The sequence below is a fragment of the Muscardinus avellanarius genome, assembly GCF_963383645.1.
Source record: "Muscardinus avellanarius genome assembly, chromosome: 1".
Classification (NCBI taxonomy): Eukaryota; Metazoa; Chordata; class Mammalia; order Rodentia; family Gliridae; genus Muscardinus; species Muscardinus avellanarius.
Window position 1 is genome coordinate 119,991,629 of NC_137786.1, and position 15,271 is coordinate 120,006,899.

At 44.5% G+C, this 15,271-nt stretch overlaps 1 protein-coding gene across 1 annotated transcript in view; it reads right to left on the bottom strand.

Annotated features, from left to right (window-relative positions):
- The window catches only part of SORL1 (sortilin related receptor 1), a gene marked incomplete at its 3' end in the record, with an annotated part of 156,975 nt that overhangs the window by 62,684 nt on the left and 79,020 nt on the right, over positions 1–15,271 (bottom strand). The window contains exons 13-16 of the mRNA XM_080707083.1: positions 10,963–11,141; positions 8,531–8,717; positions 4,641–4,769; positions 4,102–4,187 (exon numbers count right to left, since the gene is read on the bottom strand). Of these exons, the coding sequence (XP_080563209.1) occupies positions 4,102–4,187; positions 4,641–4,769; positions 8,531–8,717; positions 10,963–11,141 (581 nt within the window). The remainder of the gene's footprint in view (positions 1–4,101; positions 4,188–4,640; positions 4,770–8,530; positions 8,718–10,962; positions 11,142–15,271) is intronic.

The following is a 15,271-nucleotide window of genomic DNA, read 5'->3' on the forward strand; positions in this document are numbered from 1 at the left end:
TCTTTTTCTTCATTGTTTTCCTTAAATCTAGGTCCCCCAATATGTGTGTGTCGACATCTGTACTTCTGAGCTCAGCCTAGTGGTCCTCAGGGTCACCCTGACACCATAATGAAACCAACCTCCATGTTCTCTCTCGCCATGTGACTATGTCCCAGGACACCATGCTATAGTGTGGGTCTGGAGTATCCTATATGTGTTAAAGGCCTCATCCCCAGCTTGGTGCTGCTGGAGTGGTAGAACTTTTAAAAGGTAGGGCCAAGGAGGCTGTAGGCATACCCTTGAAGAGAACAGTGGCCCCAGACGCCTTCCTCTTCTGTTCTTTTGATTCCCAGCCACCAGGAGACAAGTGGTTTTGCTGTCCCATGAGCTCTCCACCATGACATGTGACCCTGCCACAGGCCCAAAAAGGAGGAGCCAACAAAGCATAAACTGAAAGCTCCAAAACTGTGAGCTAAAATAAACCTTTTCTCTTTATAAGATGATCATCCCAGGTAATTCTGCTAGTGACAGAAAGCTAACACATAGACAATCTCCTTGACCAGAGATGATCCATCACAAAAGGCTTGTAACTGAGTGTTCTAAAAGATTTGACCACTCCTTAATGTTCACAGTGACGAGTGACAACCAGAAACTGACAGATTTCCAAAATGGTATGTTGTTTTTGGCTATTTACAAAATGCTCCACAATATAATCACACAGATCCCAATTCTGCCTTCAAATTCTTACACAACATTCATGCGACACACTGGTTAATCCTAACAACTATGTGAAGGAAGAACTACTACAAACCCAATTTTATAAATGAGAAAACCGAGCCCAGTGAGGTTAAGTCACTCACTCAAGCTCACACAAATAGTCAGTGTCAGAACCGAGGCCTGAATCCAGACAGTCTGGGGCAAAGTCTATGCTTTAACCCCTACACACTAGGCTGCCTCTTAAGACACAGTTACTAATGATGTCTCTGTGTCTGTCTGTCTGTCTGTCTGTCTGTCTCTTTCTCTCTCTCTTTTCTTTTGCTGAGATCAAAGCCAGGGCCCTGCAGGTGCTAGGTACATGTTCTGTCACTGAGCTACTCATGAGTCTGACCTGGCTTTGGACGTCCTCAGTCTACTATTTGTTAAGATGTAGAAATAGAGGCCTCTGGTGCTGAAAAGACTTAGCTAAGTCAGATAACCTGTCATGGGAAAACCTAATGCTCTCTTTTCCATTTAGGAAAGAGTCCGGAAGACCTCCAGGTTCTTCCACTGGAGTGGACATGAGCCCAGCATCAGCGTCAGCATCCCTGCCCAGAGCATCTGTGTTGGAACTTCCAGGAGAGAACAGGGCTTCCCAACCAGCTAGTCATTTCCTCATAGGTGGACACAAAGGCCCCTGGAGGGTGTGTGCTCGGGAAGGGTGTGGGACTTTCCAATCCCTCTACCACATCTCTTACCCTGTGAATCTCTCCAGCCCTGGTAAAATCCTTCATCACAAATGGCCAAACGAGCACATCTCTCAGAGCAGCCACAGAGAACCTACCACAAGCAAAACCCAGATGAGACGCCACAACGGCACTCAGAAGAATTTAAATGGCGGTTAGAAGCAGGCAGGCCCGTTTGTGGCTCAGGATAAAACTAAAAATGATGCTCAACTGCTATTTCTTGAGTCTGTGTCCCTGTCCAAACATTTGTTACTGTGTCATCTTCCTAGAGAGACCAAACAAACAAACAAACATTTTAGGCGTCCATTAGAAATCATGGTGCATTTGGGACTGAGATGGAAATCTGAATCATCTGTGGTATGCCTGGATTAGTCAGCCCCTCTCCCCCTTTCTATTCCTTTAATGAGTTCACATGCACTAGACACCTCCTTTCTAAAAAAGGCTTCAATATAGATAAGGCATGACAAAGTAAATCCGCCCAATAGGCAAGTTTACTTCCTTTCTCTGGTCTCCCTTCTCTTCAACAGCTTCCAAGCTACCACCACATGATAACTGCCTGTCTCATCTGGGTTGTTACTGCAGTTCCCAGGCTGGGGACAGGAGGCCCAATGCAAGCCACATTCACAGCAGAAAGCGTGTTGCCCCACATCTCTTTCCAGCATCTAGAGGCCTCACTGTTACTTTGTTCTGGGAACTGACGTCCTTACAGGACAACCAAAATCCAGAAACACTTGCTTTCAGAGCAGGCGGAGAAGCATTCAGGGCTTCAGCCTGGCTTAAGAGACCCTGTTTCCAAATCTTAAAAAAGTATAAAAATAGGTCTGGGAGTATATGTGATACCTAAAGGGTAGGTGCTCTGGGCTGGTGCTGGCCACACCTAAACAGGGCCTAGAGTGTGCACTGCTACAGTGATCATAAAGGAAGAACAATGATTGCATTTCAAACCCCTTCCAGATGCCCAGACTGCTGTTTCTTTGCAAAAACGTTTTAGCTGCCATTAGTCCAAGGGAACCACACTTTTTTTCTACGTACTTTCCTGACTTGTAACCCTTGCCTTTTTCATTTCTTATTTTTATTTTCATTGACAATTAGGAGGGGACTATGCTGATATGAGACCTACCTCCTTCATTCCGTCCTGTCTTCTCCTATCAGTAGAGAAAATAGCTTTCCTGCCAGTTTTGATGGCTTTATGCAAACTGTTTTGTCCCTTGCTCAATTATCATCGACAATATTTATTACAAAAGTATGCACTCCAGCCCCTTAAGAGCCATCACTCATACCCCACTCACCAAGCCCTCATCAGCAACAGCTCTTGTGAGGGGAATATCTGAATATTATCTGCTCATTTGTAGGAATATGCTGAAGCGGTGGCTCTTTTTAAGTCTCCGCAGTGAGGTATGTTAATTACTCTGGTAATGATGGAAGATTAAATTAAAGGACTAATGAGCTTAGCATGAAAATACCAGAGCAGACTGGCAAGCAGGGAGTGAGAGTGGCTGCCCACTCTGTCTGCAGAAAACAGCGCCCTGCTCTTTCTCCTGAGTCATGGCTGATCACGGCTGCTAAGTCGGTCATTAACATGGCCTCATGGAGAGCCGGGAGCAGGCGGAGGACTCAGGAGGCTCTGTATGCACAGAACTGGAGATGAAGTGTCGAAAGAAAAGAGGCTAAGAAATAGCCTTCCTTAAGGTATCATAATTCCATGTCTGTATTACCACACGCATGTGGCATCACCTATAAATGGACTTGAAGCACATTGTGAAATGCGCTATACCATTAAGAGTTGGGCAACCACTCCCAAGAAGTATTTCTTTGTTAGTAGCAATAATGATCGTCTAAATAATTGCAAGGTCATTTGGATGATGTCCAGTGACAGCGTGGGGCTGCAGAGCCAAAGTTTTCACTCTCACTTGCTAGATGTGTGTGTGACCTTATATATGTCGCTTGACCTCTCCTCTGAACATTCCTGTTCCCTCAAGTACATGCTTTTGTGGGGATTTTTTTTTTAAATGGAGCTGCTAATACCTGCTTTACGGGGTTGTTAAAAGAATTAAAAGTCCAGGCGTGGTGGAACACGCTTGTAATCCCTGCGCTTGGGAGGTGGAGACAGGAGGATCGCGCAGGTTCGAAGCCAGCCGCACTGGCTTAAGAGACCCTGTTTCCAAATCTTAAAAAAGTATAAAAATAGGTCTGGGAGTGTAGCCCGGAGGTAGAAGGTTTTCCAGGAACCCCAGTACCACCAAAAAAAAAAAAAGAATTAAATTGGCTATATGTGGAAAATGCTTTAGAATCTGTAAAATTCCACTGCACTATTAGTTATAATTATTACAAAATTAAGACAGATCACTAAGCTACTCCCTGAGAGCTGTAAGCATCTTTACATTCAACTGTGACACAAAGATAAAAATGCCCTGAGCCCCACCAGGACACTCTTCTCGGCGAAAAGGGATTGCTCTCAAATAATTGAGCCCAAACAAGATATGTGCCATTCCTTTAAAGATGTGAGACTAAACAAAACTTGAGTTTAGGCATGAATCTTAGAAGAAAGGGGACCTCTACTACGCTTTTCATTTCTATTAGTTTTCTCCGCTTAGAAGAGCCACAGGCCTGACCTGGGTGAGGTCATGCTGGAGTTCAGTGATGTCTCAAGAGGTCAAAGGAAAGAAGTCACCTCTCTCACCTGCCAGAGGACAGGGGACCAGTTCTCCTTCCAGTCTTGCCTCAACATCTCCTCCACTGCAGGTGTCTCCAGAAATCTTCCGGTAGCTATTGGGCCCCCAAAAAGAAAGGAGAGAAACATCAAAGAGCAGTCAGGGAGGGACCCCATTTCCCAACCCAGACAAGAGACCCCACCTATACCCTGCCCTGTAGAACCAGGAGGAAGGTTTTGGTCCTCTGAGTCAGATCTGCTTATAAATAGACCAGGCAGGTCCAGCCAATCTAGTGCACTGTTCTGGGAAACACTTTTAAATCCATCACTGCCATCAACTGCTCTGAAGATGTTTCCTTGCTGCTGTTTATGACTAAGATGTTCCAAGAGCTAAGATGTTCCATGGACCGGTAAGTGTTTTTTCACTGGGACAAGACAGTCTGCAGGCATCATGGTTTTAGGGGAAGCCCAATTATCTATAATGTGCTAAATCAGACTTCCACAAGTCAGAGTGCCAAAGAAGTCCAGGTGGTCCACGAGTCTGGCCTGGCAACCTGTGGGATACGTACCCTCTCGTCCTTCTGTATGTAGAGCCCACAGGACAAGGCACGGGCGGGGAGTAGGACTTCCCAGAAAATTCCGGGTCTGGAACACACACCTCTAAAGACAAATCTTCACTCATCTTGAAGCCAAAGTCACTGAAAAGGTAACGGGGAGTTGTTCAGGCCACTGCTTTACACATATCAGGCCAACTCTGTGACTTTTACTGTCATACCTAGCATTTGTATTGTTAATCATTTAAGACATCCCTATAAAGAATATGCATATTTTTATGCTAAAGTATACCCACAAAAAAGCTTTTTTTTAATCAGAAACACAACTGGGAAACTACGATAACATGTCATAAATGACAAAGACAATATAAATCCTCTTCCCCCAAACAAAATAATATGAAATTTTGCCCAAATCCAGTTTCCTACCCAAAAACTCTAGGCCTACCATCTCTTCTTTAAAAGGATTATCTCATGTTAAAGAAATACTAGCATCCAGTGAGAATTTCTCCTTGAACATAACCAGAAGAATTAAAAATAAAATTTTAAAAGAATTTTTTTGAAAAAAAACTACTTTGACTAAGGACTTATTGTCATTTAAGACCCTGTCCACAAACTATCTAAACTGCCTGGGTTGCCCTATCCTGGATGCAATCCTTTGGGTTGCCAAAGTAGCAGGTTACACAGTAGGTAGGATCCTGAGACTTCTGATGATCTAGGGTCGCAGGGACCTAACCTCTCAGCTCAAGGCAGAACCCAGAGGGGCTGCAGGAGGCCTTGGTGAAATCTCGGCCCTGCTCACAAGGACATGACTTCTCTGGGCCAAGCCTGACAATGGTAAAGACAGGCAGCTATACTATCTACTTCCCAAGGCCTCACCCAGCTGTTAATTCTATAGCTCAAGGGGGTTTTCCATGTGCATCTGCTCGACCTGAAAAGTTTTACTTACTGTATTCAATTCAACAAATATTTATTAAACATTTCCTATATAAAAAAGTATGACCAGATACAGGACAAAGTGATGTATGTGTATGATAAAAGCCATATTTAGCAATTTGTAGGGAATTATTCCAAAGGCAGAGATTTTATCACTCCATTAAAAGGATCTGATTCATTCAATCTGTTCATTTTTACGGAAGGGCTACTTTACATCTTTCAGGGACTGAGTGGAGCATTCAGTAAGTACTCATTTGCCTCCAACAAGAAAGCCCCCAGTTCTTAAGCAGTCACAACCCTGGCGGACTTCAAAACCACTTTGGAGGGCCAAGCTCAGTATCCTCCCCTGCCTACAAAGAACTGAAGATCACAAATTACACATTTAAAAGTCAAGGTACCTGGCATGGTAGTGCACACCGGTAATCCCAGTACTTGGGAGGCTAAGACAGGATAGCAGGTCCAGACCAGCCTCAGCAACTTAGCGAGACACAACTCAAAATAAAAAATAAAAAGAACTGGGGATGTCGCTTGGAGGTACAATGTCCCTGGGTTCGATCTCTAATATTAAATAATATTAATGTTATAATAATAATATTATTAAATATAAGTAAATGTTGTTCCATAAAACTTGTTTTAATTATGTGTATGTATGTGTGTATCCACATATGCATATATACATAGATATGGGGTTATAATATAAAATGTATTATTTATTAGGGGTCACAGTCAAGATTTGAACATCACATGTCTTGGCCATATTGAGCAATATAATGACATAAAAATTGGCCCTCAAATCAGGGAAAGTATGGGCCACAGTTGGGCCTCCCAGTGCGGTCTAAAAGAACAATCATAAAAAACTTGACTTTCAAATGTAGTTTTCAACCAGTGGCTGGGCTCAGGGCTGGGTGTCACAGGTTGCTCAGTCTCATCTCCTCTCCCTGTCTATCTGGGGGCCACTTCCCTTCACACTGTTGCATGCCGATCCCACTGAGCATTTCCTACAGCTACACAGTCAAGCTGGCTCCTTGCAGCAGCCACAACAAGCAGAGGGACAACAGGGGCCCTCCTGAGATCGATAGGCCGTGTCTACAATGTCCTCATCCACGCCTTCCACCCTGTCTGGTGGCCTGCAGCCAACCTCAGGAGAGCAGGGCCGGGGGAGAACAGGTGGCTTTCCTGGTCTATAATAAGAAGATTCAACACCCAGGGGAATAAACACCCAGCAGGTTCCAGGAAGCCAGATGGGAGAGGATGGGAGATCAGTCCGAGCCTGGCCAGCATGCCTGGGAAGGCACACCAAGCTCCTTCTGGTTCCAGTTTTATTATCATGTAGTGGAATGGCAGAGAAATAGAAATTTTTAACATTTGTTGTTTTTTTTTTAAAGCATAATAGCAGTCATGAAAGAAGAAACTCAGAGGTGTATTGGATTTACTTATGCCCTTTTTATTTAGTTTTTATTTTGAAGTACCTTGCTCCCTTAGTACCAAGTAAGATGGGTTCCAAGACCCCCTGCAGATGCCACATTCTAGGGATGCTCAAGCATCTGCGGGCCCCTCAACAGCTACAAACGGGCTATCCTGCAAGCCCCAAGTCCTGCTGCCCAGAGACCAGACATGCAGATAAGCAGCAGCATCGCACCTGGGAGCCTGGCAGAGCTGCAGAGGCCCAGGACTCCTGAAGTAGAACCTGCATTTTAACAAGACCCCAAGGGATTCACCTATACATCAAAATTACCCTGGTGTGGAACAGAAGCGACCAAATCTGATGGGCTGTTTCTGTACATCAGTTGTACTAGACCACAGCCACACTCGTGTTCGTCCCTGTCTGCACTCATTCCTCCCTGAGTGCTACCTGTGGCACAACTGAGTAGCTGCAACTGTGACAGAGACCACAGGAACCAAGCAGCCTCAAAGCCTAAAACATCTCTATGGGGCCCTGTTCCAGCCTCTGGTCAGGAACACATCATAGGATTCTGGCTTTAACTAGGTCAATGTGGCGATGCCCAAAGCAAAATTTTGCTCTGTTGTGCCTCAGCAATGACTGAAAGAGGAATTCTGCATATGTTCGAGACCATGATCTATTGACACCCCTGGCTGCTCTACAACCACACCCTGCTGAAGTGCAGACTGAATGCTATGCACTCTGCCACCAGCCTCGTCTTCCTGTCGCCCAGCTCCATGCCGATCAACTCTGCTCAGAGAATGCGGTCCATCCCCTTAGGGGCTCCGCTTCTATACTTCCCACCTCACATCCACTCCCTGCCCCTGCTGCTCTTCAAGGAAACCACCAAGGACAGTGTCCGTCTGTGCATCACTTCTCCATGGTCTTAGGAGGCCCCGTGCACATGTCCAGATGCTTCCTTAAAGCCCATCTCAGACAGATTCTCCTCTAAATATTTCCTGACTCCCCAGCTGTAAACCACAGCCCTTCTCCTTCCTCTCAATGATCGCAATAAAATGGAAAAAAAATCACCTGTCCCTCCTCTAAGGCACTTATGCTGTAACTAGGTCACTTCTACTTTTAAACATTTCCAGCAGTGCCTTGGGTATTTTGCTCAGGGAATAAAAAATGATGCAAAAATACATTCACTAAGTCACATCATTTCGGATAAGGAAATAAATCCCGTGTAGGGTGGGGGCCTAAGGAAAACAGTTACCTACAAAGGAACCTACAGCATGGTCCCTTTGGGGGACAGCCTCCTAGAAACAAACCCCAGCGCTTCCTATCCCAGAGTAAATTTCCCAGCTTCTCTAGCGAACACCACCTCTACTGTGTTAGATGGCTAAGAACTAAGAAGGATGACTTGGGTAAAAAGTTCCTAGCATAGTTCCTGACATATCAAAGATACTTCATAATTATTTCCTCTTCCTCTCCTTTCCTCAGGGAAGGGACCAGGCCTTAACCTGCATCTCCCACACTGCTGAGTGAATAAAACACAACTCAGTGCCCCAGCCATGGAAAAGAAACGAACCATTCATAGTCCTGCCGGGTGCAGGAGCAGTTGGACACCACCACAGGCCGGTCAAAGTCTTCTCCATTGAAGCACGTTGCGTGGGGGGTCCTCCGTTTGAAAACCGTCTTGTGTCCCAGCAAGCACTCATTCCCCCGCTCATCAGACGGTGACCATAGCTTGTAGTCATTCTCTGTGCAGGGAACTCCTGAGGGGAGCAAAGGCAGCAGGAGCATCAGAGCCAGGCTCACTGGGTCCTGTCCTGCCCACCCTCAGCCCTGTCCCCACTTCCTGTGCATCCTGTAGCTGCTCAACAAATACACGGAGCTCAGCCTCAGCTGAGGCTCAACAGTACATATGTAAAATAGATGCCACCCAAAACATAGGGGTTCATCTAAGAAATCAGAGAAGCAAGCCTCCGCATGGTACCATCCAAATTTCTGAATGAATTGAAGAAAGTCAGCAGCAGTTTGAGAAATAGGTACCCAGGAGTGTTTCCCTTCCAGGGAACTAGGGACAGGCTGAGTCCTTGAGGGTGATGTCATTCAGGGGTTCCCTGCCTGCCTGCTCTTGGAGTGAGAGCACAGCTGGGTGGGCTTGACTGAGAGCCCTGGGGAATTCTCCGGCCCCAGTTGGAGGTGAGGACCTTGGTGGAAAGAGACTGAGAAATGGCAAGAGGGCTTGTGACATGACTCCTCCTGAGCCACATTCATTGGGAGCAAGTGCTCTTTCCAGGAATTCCAGTGTGCGCCCATGTCCATACTGGTACCTTCTGCCAGTTTTACATTTGTGTCTTAGATGAGGTTAAATACTACTGGAAGCGGATGTACAACTTATCAGTTCAGTGCCACTCCAATGAGCAAAGACTTATTAAAACCTTCCCGATCATGAGGCAGTCAGGCTGCCCAGTAGGTGGACTACAAATATGCACAGATACATGCCTCTTTTTGTTTTGTTTTGTTTTTGGTACCGGGGTTCCTGTAAACCCTTCTACCTCTGGGCTACACTCCCAGACACCTTATTTTTTATATTGTTATTTGGAAACAGGGTCTCTTAAGCTAGCGAGTCTGGCTTCGAATCTGCGTGATCCTCCTGTGTCTACCTCCCAAGCGCGGGGATTACAAGTGTGTGCCACCACACCCAGCTACATGCCTCTTTTTAATAGCTTTATAATCCAGTGGATGCAAGATTCCACAGAGTGACACAAATTTACCATTCAAAGCATGATAAACACTTATTTCTGGACAGAAAGAAGAGGGAGAAGTCTTCTGGTTGAGGTACCAGCAGCCAGTGCATTAGGTCCTGTGACTTAGAAAGTGTCTCCACTGTGGAGGGTGGATGGTGGGGGTGAGAAGACACAGAGGGCCCTGGGCAGTGGGAATGATGTCGGCCAAGGCAGAAAGGCAGGGACGCCCAGGAGAACACGGGGTGGTGGGGGTGGCACAGGTGGCCTCCATCCTTCCTGTCGACTGACAGGTCTGCACCTAGACCAGCAACCACAACTGGACCCTAGGCAGCTTCATGAGGACCCTGCATCACCAGGTACACCACCCTGCACAGCACAGCAACTCAATGAATGCATCCTTGCAGACCTGCTGGTGTGGAATTATTTTTTATTCATTCATCCATCCATCCACATAATAGCACCCACATATTTAGACCTATGCACTCATTCACTCATTCACACACATATTAAATGGCCACATATTTAGACCTAATCCATGCCAGGAACTGGACAAGGAAACCAAGATACAAAGACTAACACACGGTCCTACTAAAAAGAGACTTCAGTCAAGTGAGGAGAGCCCAGCAGAATTGTGGGAGGGGAGTGAGGGACGGAGGTTTGAAGAAAGAAAATGAGGCATGAGGAGAGGAACAGTTCAAATAAAGCTAGGTCCATATATGAAAGTGCCACTACTGACCTCACTAATCCATATGGGGAGAGAGGAAAGAGAGTAGGGTGGGATCCAGCGGGAAGTACACGAAGAGCTGTAGGCATGTTCCAGGTATCAATTTGAAACTCACTATGCCATATGATTACAATGCACCAATAAAAGTTCAAAAAAGAAGCCGGTATGGTAGGGCATGCCTGTAATCCTAGTACCTGGGAGGCTAAGACAGGAGGATAGCAAGTTCATGATCAGCTTCAGCAACCTAGTAAAGCCTTCTGCAACTTAAGGAGATCTTGTTAAAAAAAAAAAAATAGGACTGGGGGTATAGCTCAGAAGTAGAATGCCCCTGGGTTAAATCCCTAGTACCACATATACACAAAGTAAAAAATGAATTGAGGAGACCCTCACTTACCTACTGTGTTTTTCACTCACTTGAACAAGCCCACTTCCCCCACGAGCCACAAACTCTTCAAACTTTTCATAGCACTAGTACCTCAGCTTTACACACAGCCGGAGCTCAGTCGGCATCATGGAGGAAGAACGTGGGAGACAGCAGCTTACCCAAGGCATCAGTGGCATTAACCTGGAGGATGAGCCAGCTGTGGACATTCTCCTTGTTTGACCCAAAGATGGTGAAGACCGTGCTCTTCTCCCCAGGCTCTGTGAGGAGTCCGTACACAAACACAGGCTTCTCAGAGAAGATGAACGTCTTCCAGGTCTCCCCTTCGTTGGTGCTGTATCTGCCCAATGCAAAAATACAGTCTCAGAGCTCAGCTTCCACATCGCATTACCAGGAGCAGTGACCAGGGCTCCAGGGGCCAATGGCTGACCTCAGCTTCAGCAGGGAAATGTACATTCGTGCCAGAAAGCAAGAAAGACTCAGAGTCTACAGCCATCATCTCAAGTGGACACAGGAACCAAACAAACGGGCTTTGAGTTTAGGAAAGTTTGAACATTTAAAAAAATGATGGTAACAGTATACACTGAATGAAAAGAGGGCAGGGACCTCTACTGGTGGTAAAAGAGAGAAGCAAAGGAAGAAAACTTTTTAAAAGTATTAGAACACATAACAAATGCTGAAAATTAGAATGAGAAAAAGTATTATTCTTTATCTCCTACTGTAATAACTGAATCAGACAAAAAGCATCACTGAATGCTAAAAGCACTGAGTCAAAGTTTTGAGGACCAAAATGTTCCTGTGGTCTAGAGATTGACCCACACACCAATCAGTCACAGCACAGGGGGACATTAACGTTACAGCAGAAGATGAGTCTCCAGCTTAACTAAATGTTCGGCATCATCAGTCGTGGGACAACCCGCTCCCATGTGCCTCCTGAGTAAAACAAGGCGTCAACTAAGCACTGTTCCAAACAACTGAACCAAGCTAGGATGTGGGGCATTCTACGTGAATGCTGCTCTGGCTTCTCAAAAACACACCAAGATCATGACAATCAGGCTCACCCAGAATAGCAGAGCACTTGTCACAGGTTAAGAGAGACTAAAGAAAGCTAACAACCAAATGCAATGTGTAGGAACCTTTGTAACGTGCAAATCCAATCCAGGATCCGGTTCTGGCTCTACTGAACCCTGGGTTGGAGGGGGTGTAGGGTTAAAAACAGCCATCAACAACATGGGACAACAGAGAAAATATAAATTATAAATACAGCCTGACCTCATCTTTATTTTCTAAGGTATGATACAAGCATGGCAATTAAATAGGGAAAATGCTCTTATTTGTTGGAGATACAAGTTGTTCTCTTTTGTTTTGGCAGTACTGGGGATTGTGTTCAATCCCTAGGAATGAGCTACACCTGAGACCTTTTTATTTTGAGACACAGTCTCAGTAAGCTGCCCAGGCTGGTCCTGAATCTGCAATCCTCCTGCTTCAGCCTTCTGAGTTGCTGGGGTTGCAGGTGTGTGCCACAGTGTCTGGAGTAATTGTACTGATTTTATCTTTTATGTAGAAGGTGGGGGGAGGAGAGAAAGACCAGGAAGGGTAGGGGAGAAGAAAACCTGCCTAAGCTGGGAGTGGTGGTGCATACTTTGTGGCCAGCCTCAGCTACTTAGTGAGGCCCTCAGCAACTTAGTGAGACTCTGTTTCAAAATAAAGAATAAGGCTAGGCATGGTGGCGCACGCTTGTAATCCCAGCATTCCAGAGGCGGAGACCAGAGGATCTCAGTTTGTGGACAGCCTTGGTTACTTAGCGAGGCCCTTTGCAACTCAGTAAGACCCTGTTTCAAAAAACTATAAAGACTAAAAAATAGGACTGGGGTGTAGCTAAGAGGTAGAATTCTCCTGGGTTCCATCCCCCTTACCGCAAAAAAAAAAAAAAAAAAAAAGAATAAAAAATAGGGCTGGGGATGTGGCTCAGAGGTAGAATGCCCCTGCCAGTACTGCAAAAAAGAAAAAAGAAAAAAAGAAAAAAGAAAGAAAGAAAAGGAAGAAAGAAAGAAAGAAAGAAAGAAGAGAAAGAAAAAAAAAGCCTGCCTGGCATTGCCACCAGCACCCAGCAAGCTATGAGATGCTCCACGTGAGAAGCCATTGTCTGTGCTCACCTTAAAAACCACAGGGCCACTGGGTCTCTTAAATCCTAACTACATGCAAACCTTTCCCATGTTTTTGAAATTTCAGTTTTACTCCCTCAGGATACCAGAGCACAACAGAAATCTTTTCATGATATCACCCACTCCCAACACTTCCTCTTGTGCTAAAATTTCTCAAACTGACACTGCCATACAAACGCTAGAGACTAAGCCAAGTGTGGGCATCTGTGGACTGTCTGCAAGAGACCACGGGACCTTCCAGAGATCCTACAGGAGAGGAAATTCTATCTGGCTGACATGCTTTTGGACTCAGTGAACTCTGAAACAGCTGGATAAGTGAACTGGTCCATTCTCCTCCTAATCCAAACGAGCTCAAGGCTTAGTACTCGTTATGCAACACACAGAGCTGCCCTGTTATTTAGACATGATGGGAGAGATCCACCGCCTCGGTGATAATGTTGGAAGTCCATCTATTTGTATGTTGCCAAGTTAATTCCACTTAAGAGAGCTCAGAACCAAAGATAACCTCAGGAAATGACTCACCCCATTTCTTGACAGATTCCCAGAGGGCTCTGAAAATAAGGCCTTAATGTACTAACCCACAGGTGCAGGGCCAAGCACAGCCTAATATCCGAGAATAAACTGCTCATTTAGACAATGGTATGCTTTCAGAATTTGGGGGAAAGGGTGAAGGGAACGTATATTTTGGACTGAATTCAACCCCTAAAGAAGAACTTGGGCTGGTGAAATAAAAGTGACAACCTTGGGAGAAAGCAAACCAGTCATCACTGATTTCTCAAGTCATGAAAGAGGATACAGGACCCCAGCCCTTAGAAATGGAGAATTCAAACTGTTTAAATAAGAACATAGAGAGAATCCCATGGCCAAGTACTATCAAGAGGATAGGAAGAGTCAATAACACAGTATAATAAAAAGCTATAGTGCACTAATAAAACCATAAAAAATAAAATAAAATGTAACCGCAGACACTTTAAAGGAGGGGGGAGTAGCGGTATATAGTCAACCAATAACACCATAATGTGGCTATCCAGAAAGATAATTGATAACCTCAGATCGTTAAATAACATGTTCAGGATGGGGAGGGTCATATAAACGAGAGCAAAAAAGTTAAAGAGCAGCAGTAAGCTGCCAGCTCATTTTAGCTCTAAGTCTAGTAGACTAGTGCTGGACAGCAGCCAGATAACTCAAGTTCAAAATAAATCAAAGATAAATAAATCTCTGATTGCACAAATAAGAGGTAAATGGTTAGATCAGTGGGGTAGTGGGTTGGTTAACTAGGAAAGGATTAGAAGGAATAGATCATGGTTCTGATGGTCAAAGGTATAAATAACAATGATAGGAAAAGAATGCTGTGTTTGTTTTTATCTTTATCAAAAGAGAAATGGATCTTCAGCCTGGAAAAGAACTTTTAAAAGTTAGAGGAAACTGAGTACAAAATAAGTTCTAGCAAACAGAGAGATATAAAGATAGGATGACTGCAGAATCCCTTTTAGTAATCTCTAGATGAGTCATGGAAAACAAAGATCTCAAAGACGAAGAAAAATAGTTTTATTGACCTAGAGAAGAAAAGGTGGTTTCAAGAATGGATCATGAAACAGGTGATTTGAGAACACTGAGAAAAGGAAGCCAGGGTTAGGGACCCAGATGGCTTCATACCTGTGAAAAAGAGCGGATTCTATTTCCTTTTCTCCTGATAACTCTTGATTTGAAACAGAATAATGATAGCATTATTTTATGTAGATCTTTGTAGATCACACAGTTAGATAAATGCATTCATTGTAAAAAAAAAAAAAATTCCAAGTGGGGCTGATGCACTGTTTGATCTCAACTCAAATAAGATTTCTGGCTTGACACACATGTGCACAATCTACAAGGTGAATTTACTGAGTTTGCAAAGGAAATCAGCCTAACTGCACAGGCAATATAATAAATGTCCAAGTGAGACTCAAAATGCTTTCATACATCAGAAGAAGAAGCAAAAATGAAAATAAAAGTAAGGATATACACATACTTTCAAAATCCACCTCTCAAATATGGGGTAGGAAACATCTGGCCTTTAATGAGATCCATAAGAAAATGGGCCGTCTAAGCTGTTTAGTTGAATTGAATTTAACCTGCTGATAGGTTACAAGATGGATATATCTCAAAACTACTATGCTTATTTTTTAAAGCCAAATACAAAAAAAATATGAACATATAAAATTCTGAAATAGCTTATAGTGATAAAAATAAATCAGACCAGTAGCTGCCAACAATGAGCAAGAAGATGGTGTGGGTATCATAGGCTGGGAAGGTGAACATGGTA